General features: G+C 37.7%; 1 protein-coding gene across 2 annotated transcripts; it reads left to right on the top strand.

The window, feature by feature from the left end:
* Positions 1 to 2,095: 2,095 nt before the first annotated feature.
* Positions 2,096 to 8,751, top strand: LOC132125413 (S-adenosylmethionine sensor upstream of mTORC1-like). 2 transcript variants are annotated; one of them, XM_059536804.1, is made up of 5 exons: positions 2,096 to 2,285; positions 4,610 to 4,751; positions 4,830 to 4,958; positions 5,056 to 5,170; positions 6,887 to 8,751. In XM_059536804.1, exons 1-5 carry the CDS (start codon positions 2,147 to 2,149, stop codon positions 7,514 to 7,516), a joined length of 1,155 nt encoding a protein of 384 aa, XP_059392787.1. In that variant the 5' UTR covers positions 2,096 to 2,146; the 3' UTR covers positions 7,517 to 8,751. The 2 variants fall into 2 exon arrangements, with proteins under 2 accessions (XP_059392787.1, XP_059392785.1); XM_059536802.1 differs by having other exon boundaries at positions 5,053 to 5,170.
* Positions 8,752 to 10,291: the final 1,540 nt, after the last annotated feature.

The raw sequence follows: 10,291 nt of genomic DNA, 5'->3' as shown, positions 1-10,291 counted from the left end.
TAAGAAATGTGACTTATATTAATTTTCACAATTATGTATTAATGTCACACACACATACCAAGTGCCTTATGACTTAAAACATGAGAGTGGTAAATGTTACAGACATGGAACTGTTCAGTCTATTATTGATTTTTATTTCCACTTCACTTTTATCCAAAGAGACATAACTATTTGCACTGTATTTATCAGTGGGACAATATTCATACAATACTACAACCTAGAAATAATTTGCAGGTCTCAGCAGCACGAATTATATGCCCAGCTACATCTGTTTCAAATATTATGCTAATTAACAGTGAGAGGTGGTTTCAGACATTATAGTGCCGCACTTGCACTGACTCTTATTCTGTCTGAAAGAATGAAAAGACAGAGCTGAAGGTGGAGCGATTCGACCAATCAGATGAAAGCAGCGTTTCAGCTCCGCCCACAAGTGCAAATGAAATATTGAAGCCATAAACCAAAATGATCAAAAAGTACACTGTATTGTCCATGTTCTCTCACTTGAATCCTCTTCATGAGTATTGAGTCTCTTGACCTTCTGCAAGCCCCGCCTTATTCACGCAGTGATTGACATGGCGCGAGGGGACGGAGACGTGATCAGCTCGGAATGCATTTTCAATGTGCACATTGAATTTTGCTACATTCATTGCGGGACACTGAATGAAAATGCAATCGTAAGTGTCTTGACAGTGAGTGTTAATGCAATTAAGGAAAAATAGCATTTGAATGATAATTTTGCCACAGTTTTTGCTTGAACATGTTACACATCTAATCATTTCTTTAATACATTCTCATTTTAATTTTGCAACTTAGAAAGCGTTAAAGGTTAGTATTCATTTTACATATTAAAACTAGTGTATGAAATGGCAAATTAAAATTATGTAATTTAATTTTCATTTTAATTTTGCACTAAATGTTGCACAAATGTATTGGAAAATGTAAATGTAAATACAGAAATGCATTGCCATTTTACATATTGCATTGTCCTTTTGCATATTACATTCCAAATTGAATATTGCTACCAATATGCTTCCATACAGAGTAACCCAGACCTCTGTGGAGTGAAACGTGACAGAACTCACGTTCTCTTCTCGCCGCATGATTCTGTGTCAGAGCGCGAGAATGTGATCCATCGATGTGATTCTCATGATGAAATGCTAGAAACACCTACCTTACGTGGGTTATTTTTAACTTTATTCGTAATCAGTTGAAAATGTAAACATCGAGCGAAACAAAGCTGGGAACATATATATGTGTGTATATATATATATATATATATATAGAGAGAGAGAGAGAGAGAGAGAGAGAGAGAGAGAGAGAGAGAGAGAGAGAAATTAGGTATTCTTATTTTTAATTATTTTAAAAATAGTAACAATTACGATATAAATCAACAAATCATTATTTTAACTTATATTTTCAAAATAAACTATATCTTCTATATATCATCTATATAATTAATTGTGTAGAATATTACTGTACATAATAATGGTTAATAATAACAACAGCGACAATACTAGTCAAGTCAAGTCACCTTTATTTATATAGCGCTATAAACAAAATACATTGCGTCAAAGCAACTGAACAACATTCATCAGGAAATCAGTGTGTCAATAATGCAAAATGACAGTTAAAGGCAGTTCATCATTGAATTCAGTGATGTCATCATCTCAGTTCAGTTTAAAAAGCATCTGTGCAATCATTTGCAATCAAGTCAATGATATCGCTGTAAATGCAGTGTCCCTAACTAAGCCAGAGGCGACAGCGGCAAGGAACCAAAACTCTATCGGTGACAGAATGGAGAAAAACCTTTGGAGAAACCAGGCTCAGTTGGGGGGCCAGTTCTCCTCTGACCAGACCAAACCAGCAGTTCAATTCCAATACTAATACTACTACTAATTATTATTATTTTTATATACAACATAATACAGGTTATCATTAAGTTATCAAAACTTAATGATCAAACTTATACGTCAACCCTTAAGAAAGTTTGATTTGAGTTTGAGGTGTTTCATGTTCAGCGTTCACAGATTGGACGCGAGCACTTCCGGCACGTTCGCTGGAGAGGCGGCGCAATTGTTGCGTTGTTGCGGTGCGTACGTGCGTGCGTTCTGTCGGAGCCGGTGCGCCGGTAGCCAAGTGCTGTACTATGGACCTGCGGAGCAGCGCTGAGACAGAGTCAGATCTCTCCGTCGCGACGGAGCTGCAGTGCAGGAAGCAGGAGCAGGAGAAGCTCTCGGGGGTGGTGAAGAGCGTGCACCGAAAGCTCCGCAGGAAATACATTGAAGGTACTGCATGAGATGCGTAGCTGTAGCCTAGCCTCGAACAGCTGTACTCTGTAGTCTGGCCTATGTTTGGAAACATTGGCTGTTGCTCAAAACCTAGTGAGTTGTCTACATAGACAGCATTTTGGGTCAAATTTGAATAGAATGTTGCAAACCCACAAAAATAATGCTGTCTATGTAGGCAGCACATTAGGTAATGAAACAGTCTCTGTCTGTCTGTCTTGTCTGTCTGTAGCACGACGTTATAGTCTGGTCAGCAAGGGTCATTCATCTGTTCCTGTTTTGCTCTTCATTGATCCGATGGCTGAAAGCATAAACAACTTTTAATTCTCTTTAGGGAAGTAAAAGGCAATAAAGCAAGAATTTATGAGTGTGAATCCTCTGAATTATGTACCCTGACTGTGTACAGGACAGGTGACAAGTGTGCGCCTCCTTTAATAGCTTTAGTGTCCTCTTCACTGTCAATTATTTATACATTTATTATTTAACACCTTTCTTATCTAATGACCTAATGGTCAGCTGACCAATTTGTAGTGTGTCTACTTGCTGGGGATGGTATAGTATAGGCAAAATAAGTACATATAGCATATGTTCTTTATTTTTTAAACTTTTAACATTTGGTTTAAGGATAAATGTATTAAACATACAAAAAATAAGTGAACTGAAAATGTAATTCAACCAGGTATTCAACAGAAGAATTGCAATCAAGAAGAGTTCGAGCTGACGTCAGTGATACTGGTTTCAGTGTGACTATGTCACGGGGGTTATGAGCACTTGTGGTGTAAATCTGGATTTTCTTTTTAGTTGCCTAATCTTTAGTACACTACCTTCTCTCCTCAGTTGACTTTCCTATTTGAGATTTTAGCATGTTCTTTTTAAAGTGTACCTAAAAAAAAAGAACAAAATTCACTGATAGTGTTCTGACTTAAATATCAAGTTAAATATCTCAATCTATTCCTTTTTTGGCAACCTTAGAGGTTTAGGCTTTCTCCACTGTATATAAAACCGACATGCAACCAAACATACAACACTGTCATCATTAATCTGTTGAAATGAGACTAAAATTAATTAGAAACTTGTGCAAAAAGAATTAATCTTGTCACCATGTAATATCCTCATTTTAAAAATTCATGACAACATGAAAAATGTGGCAAAAAAATAAATAAATATATATATATATATATAATGTTTCCTGTTTTTACATTTCCTTAAAATTAGTATTTATTTTATTTTATTTTTTTCCCGAAAATTAAAACTCTCAGTAAATCTTTCAGAAATTTCTCAAAATATCTTTGATGTTCCACAAAAAAAAGTAGTAGTAAATGAAGACCATTTAAATTTTTGTGTGCACTATCACTTTAAGCACAGTCTTATCACATTTAAAAATGTCATTTTTCGGGCCATAGTTTATACCCAGTTTTTTGAAAGTGCCTCTTATTATGTCTGATGACGGCTAAGTCCCAAAAACAATGCTTGCACATTTTTAAAAAGGATGTAAAAAGTGTTATCTTGAGAATTGTAAGACAAATAGACCTAGTCTTTTTATTGCTAGAGATAATTGACTGTGTGAGGATGTTGTTACATTTCCTGTTACAGTCTTGCGCTGCAGCGAGCTTCGTCGAAGACGGATATCATGACAGAGATTATGAAATGTTTGATTTTTGCCTGAAATCAGTTGTACCTGCAGGACGCAGAACCTAAATAAAATAGCACCATGTTTATGCCGTCTGACTTTAACTGTGTTGTTTAGTTTCTCATGGTTTAGATTAGCTTTATCGGATCTTCCCCCGAGAGGGACGAGCAGCACTGTCAATCCCACACACAGTAGTCTATTCACTAGAACCTTTGATGGGTTAATAAGAAAGACGTGGTCTGGTCTTGACATTGTACTGCAGTATTCATACGTAACGGTGCTGCAGTCTTTTCCCTTCTAGTCTTATTCTCTGTAAATGTAATAAGGCCTGTATTTTCCATTCTGTCATGGGACGGCTCAATTTTTGTCAGTTTTTGCCCTCCCGAGCACTCTTGTAGGGTAGCGGTTGCTTTCTGGTGTCATCGGTGTTATCAGCAAGTTTGTGAACTGTGTGTGAATCAGAACAAATGCTTTGATCATATGGTTCTTTTGACCTTGGCGATGGAGTTGTTGAAGAAGTCGAACTGTGTTTTGTGAGCCGATGGAGGCTACGGTTTTTAGGATCGAAATCTAGAGGAAGCACAATATCAGCTGACTCTTGAAACTAGGCTTTGTGAAAATGTTCACTTAGTTATGCCATGCAGAAGGATCAATCATGACTGTATGCTTCTCTGTTTTGTCTTTTCGACTGCAGTGGGAGATTTCGAGAAAATATGGCGTGAACATTGTGAAGACGAGCAGACTCTTAGCAAATATGCCATGGCCATGAAGAACTTGGCTGACAACCACTGGGCGAATAAATGCGAGGGCGAGGGGCGCATCGAGTGGTGCCGCAGGTATGAGTGCTGATGGCTAGTATTTGACATTGAATAGCAGATTTGGTATTTATTGCTGTTAAATCTCTCTTGCCGCAGTGTTTGCCAGGAGTACTTCCATGATGGAGGGATGAGGCGAGTGTTGGAGAAGGATGAGAAAAGCGCTAGGCATGCCGCAGCTGGGAATAACACATCCGCAGACTCTCCAACACAATCATCCTCTTCAAGGTGCTCTAGAATGATATTAACACTGCAAATCCACAACTTTAACAGATGGTAATGAATTAATTGACTAAATCAGCTTTTTATTCATGCTTGGTAGCAGCTCAATGTTCCAGCTTGGGAGGATACGACTGCTGGATGTGGGCAGCTGTTTCAATCCCTTCCTGAAGTTTGACGAGTTTCTGACTGTTGGTATCGACATTGTGCCAGCAGTAGAGGTTTGTGTTTCTTGAAGTTATATGAGATTGCCAATTTACTTATTCATAACCTTGAAAATGTGGCTTGAATACACCTCTTTATATTTTGATGGTTTTCAAAAATTGTCAAAAATGTCAGGGTGGTACAACCATCCCGGCAATGAAGTGCTCACCAGGGTTGCAGTTATTTCATAAAACAATTACTGTAAAAAAAAAACCATGATTTTTGTGGATATATTATTATAATTTAAAATAACTGTTTTCTATTTCAGTGTATTTTAAAATGTAATTTATTTCTGTGATATAAAGCTGAATTTTCAGCAGCCGTTACTCCAGTCTCCAGTGTCACATTATCCTTAAAAATCAATAAAATATGCAAGAAACATTTATTCTTATCAATATTACATGCAGTTGTACTGTTTCAATTTTTAGGAAACTATGATACTTTTTTTCTAGTATTTTGTCGATGACTAGAAAGTTTTAAAAAACAGCATTTATTTTAAATAAAAATATGTGTATTAAATATTGTATATGTCTTGACTGTAATTTTTAGCAGTTGAATGAGTTTTTTTTCATATAAAACGAACAGACCTTTGAATAGTAGTAAAATGGTGACCACATTTTAGTCATTAAATTTTAACTTTTGCAAAACATGGTATAAACTAGGGGTGTAACGGTACGCAAAAATCACGGTTCGGTGCGTACCTCGGTTTTAAAGTCACGGTTCGGTTCATTTTCGGTACAGTAAGGGAAAGAACTTACTTTTTAATAAAAATATATATAAAATAAAAAAGAATAAGAAATAAAATACTGCTGCAAAGTTCTCCACTAAATAAAATACTCTCTGTCTCAAACCAATATCATATAATAAAATATAATAAAAAATATAAATAAATAACTATGATTACAGTGCAGCATTACCAATCCCAGCTTGTAGGCCTGCTCATATTTAAAAATATATATATAACTTTTCCAAAGTGTAAAGTCTGTTTAAATGCCGACGGGAGCTGCGTTTGAATTACAATCGTTTTTTTTTCCTAGTTGTAGTGATGTTCACACTCACACTCACACTGGCATATTGCACCCGTCAAACATAGTCTATTTTGCCGTCAATACTGTTGACGGTGTCCTTTATCAGTAGGCTTTATATTTATGCTCAACATGAAGTATAGATATTATTGTCGTGAAGACAAGATCCTGGTCTGTCGGCGCCTCTGCGGTCTCCCTCTTTGTCACCTACAGTAGCAGCAGCGCGTCAGAGCCGCTTCAGGCACGATTCTGGTGTGTAAAGACACAGAAAATGCGAAGCAGCCGTCACGCTCCTGACACGCAGCAGAAACGCCACGCTCACGCCACGCAGCCAGTGTGTCGCCGGCCTTAGAATCAGCTGCAGGGCAGGATTTGCGCTGAACGCGGAGACTTCCGCCACTTAATATGTTCGTTTGGAAACACGAAAATGTACCTATGTTCCGCGCACAAAATATTGCATTCGGTACACACGTGCACCGTACCGAAAGCCCTGTACCGAAACGGTCCGGTACGAATACACGTACCGTTACACCCCTAGTATAAACGTTTTTCAAAACCACTATGAATACAAAAAGTACATTTCTATGAAATTACTATATATCCATTATCTTGGACACTCTTTCTGTCATTGACACTTGTACTAATTTTATCTGTCCTGCTGAGTCAAGCTAAATGTTCAGATTTCTCTGTTCCTCTTTATTGCTACAGAGCGTCTACAAATGCGACTTTCTGAACCTGCAGCTGCAGCAGCCTTTGCAGCTGGCCAGCGACGCCTTGGATGCCTTCCTGCGGCAGCTGCACGGCCCCATCGACGCTTTACCTGCCCAGTTATTTCATGTAGTAGTCTTCTCCCTGCTTCTCTCCTACTTCCCCTCGCCCTACCAGCGCTGGCTCTGCTGCAAGAAAGCACATGAACTCCTGACCCTGAACGGCCTGCTTCTCATCATCACCCCTGACTCCTCCCACCAGGGCCGGCACGCACTTATGATGCGCAGCTGGCGAGTTGCAGTGGAGTCTCTGGGCTTCAAGCGCTACAAGTACGTCAAGTTCTCCCACATGCACCTGATTGCTTTCCGCAAGGAGTCGCCCACCACCAGCAGCGACCTGGTCAGCCGCAACTACCCGGAGATGCTTTACATCCCGCAGGACTTTAACACGCTCGACGAGGACGGATTCACAGATTGCTACGAACCTCCGCGCTCTGAGTTCGAGGACGAGCAGTTGGCTTGTAGCTTCGGAGAACTGCCAGACACACCGTACGATTCGGACTCGGGCGAGAGCCAGAGCAGCTCGGCTCCCTTCCACGAGCTGGAAGACTCTATTTTGCTGCAGAGCTGAACTTGTTTACTGCCCCTCTTGATATTCAGTACCCTATTTTCACGCTGCCAAAATTGCTCTGCTGCGTTTGTGTACTCGACCCCTTTTTAAGAAGCAAAAAGTTTGCACAGAGTGAATGAGGACGTTTAAGTGGGCGTTGATTTTTTTAAGAGTGTGCAAGACATCATTTTGAACACAAATGCACACACCAAACAATCTTAACTAAGAAATAGAAGTGGTTTTGTAACAGAAGAAGCTGAGGGATTTCAGGTCGAGAAAGATTTTGCTCACCCCGTTTTCTCATTTTTAGAATGACTGGATAAACCTTTTCAGACTAGCTTAACTTATACCTTAGTCGTAGTTATCATCAATGTCAAAAGATCCAACCTTCAGATGCCATACTGTTTTGGACTTTTTCAGCTGAATTTTGTAAAAGTATAGTTTGTCTGAAAATGCCGTTTCAAGCCTGAATGACGTCCGTCTTCTCTGAAATACATATATTTAGAAAAATGCCTCGGTGTAATTTTGTCCGTACAGTCAATCAATGTTACTTTCAGTAACAATGAAACTTAGCGGAGTCCAAAACGATGTTGTTTTGAACCCCGTTGAGTTTTATTGTTACTAAAAGTGACATTGAAATGAAAGTTACAATGAAAGTCCATTGTAAGAACAAAAATAGTTCAACATTAAAGTAAAAAGGAATTAATACACATTTGGAACATGGTGGTGAATAATATTTCGATTTTTGCGTGAACTATCCAATTAATGGTTCAATTCTTAGCTGGTTTTCACTGGACATTTTCGATGGCAATTTCAGCCATCTGTTCTCTACTGACTTTTTAGAGTAGCCTTTATCAATGATATTTGTAGCATTTTTAGTGTCTGCAGAACTTGTGCGTGTTTGGTAATGTGACATTGTAACTGTGAATGTGGATTTCTCGCTTCAACAAGGTACATATCACGCAGAGTAGTCCTAGTTTTTCAGAACAAACAATCTGGCAAGTGACTGGATTGGATGCATGCGATCAAATGGCCCGAAAGTAGCTGCGTGTCTGCCTTCGTTTTTGTTTTAACCACTAATATAACCAGTAATATCCGATTACTTGTCAGCAGTATGTAGTATGGAACAGATTTCTCTGCATTTCGCCATAATGTGACTTTGAATAGGATGATTGTTTACTCTTGACTGTTTACTCTCGAAACCTTCGGTTGCTCTAAATCTACTTCCTGTATCATTGTCTGGTGTATATCCCATTGAGTTTTTCAGTACATTATTTTAGTTTTCCCGCTTTCAATTACAAAATAAAGCTTTTAAGGTACAAAAGTTTGAAAAGTACTATGCCAATTGTTGATTTAAAAAGTACTACAATAAGGTTGTTGCGTATCACTGTACGTTTTTAGCTTCTATGTTTCTAACTTTGAATCTTTTTTATTCAATCCAGGTTCTTAAAAACACTATTTGACTGTCCAAGCACATATTTGCACGTTTTTGGTAACACCATTCATAGGGTAGGCAAAATATTGAAATTGGCATCAGCACTTCATTAGAATAGCAATACGTTCATAATCATAAACGGTCAAAGATTCCCCATATCACTGTAACCTGGCAGTTATATTGAGTAACTGATATTAGGCACTGTTTTTTATTGTACTGTGATGGGTCTTTACTCTTGAAGGAGTGTGTGAGATGTACACTGGGGTTTTGGTTGAAGTATCTATGTGAGATTTTGGTGTTAGGCACTTTAAATGTGTTTTGGGGTGCCAAAAATAAGTGTGGTAAGATTTGAACCGGTGATAGAACTCAGTATGTGATCTTTCAGGGTATCAGGGGAAAAAAATCCTCATCAAGGTGCCTTCAAACCCAAATTGTATTTTTGCATTTGTGATTCTATAGAGTGGATTCAAGAACAGACTACTGGTTGTCATAAAAAAGTGCGATAATTTCTCTCCCACAGTAAACGGTTACAGTACATACTTTCAGCAAATTAACCAGCTCTTGAAAAAATAAAATAAAAGACTGAAATACAGCCCTGTTAGCAATAGCAGTTAGATGCATTCTTTAGCCTGTACTCAATTTATAAATATAAGAAAAAAAGCCTTTTTAAAGCATAAAAAGCATTAAAAAAAGCTTTGTATTACATTGTTTACTTGGTGGTGTGTTCAGATATTCACATATCAAATGTCTTTGTCTTCCCCAGGCTCTGATCCACTGTTTGCATGATTGATTTTCTTTATCAGTGTTATGATGGTTGACTCTCACGGAACTGGACTATTTGTGAGGAATATTGTTATTCACCTTTGATATAAATAAAGTTTTTTTTTTTGTTGCCTTCTCTCTGGTCTTTCATTTGCCTAATGCAGGTCACTTTAAATGCTTTACAGCTATTCTGTTCTAGCGATTTTATGTGTTTCATATCATGTTTATCTGTTGTAGTGCTAATGTAAACAAAAGTATGGAGTCAGTAATATTTTTTTTCATTCAGCAGGGATGCATTAAATTGGTCAAAGGTGTCAGTAAAGATTGTTAAAATAATTGTAATATAATGGATTATAATGTAACACAACTGTTTTCAGCAATGATGTTAAGAGATTTTTATTGAGCAGCAAATTGGCATATCAAAACGTAATGCAGCTGAAAATTCAATTTTGCATTACAGGAATTGCATTTTAAAATCAGCTATTTTAAATCTTAATAATATTTCGTTTTTACTGTATTTTTAATTAAATAAATGCCACCTTGGTAAGAATAACAGCCATTTCAAAAACATAAAATCCCATGTAACTTTATATAAACAA

The sequence above is a fragment of the Carassius carassius genome, chromosome 43 (genome assembly GCF_963082965.1).
Source record: "Carassius carassius chromosome 43, fCarCar2.1, whole genome shotgun sequence".
NCBI lineage: Eukaryota > Metazoa > Chordata > Actinopteri > Cypriniformes > Cyprinidae > Carassius > Carassius carassius.
The sequence above is the reverse complement of the archived record's forward strand: the minus strand, read 5'-3'. Positions and strand labels throughout refer to the sequence as shown.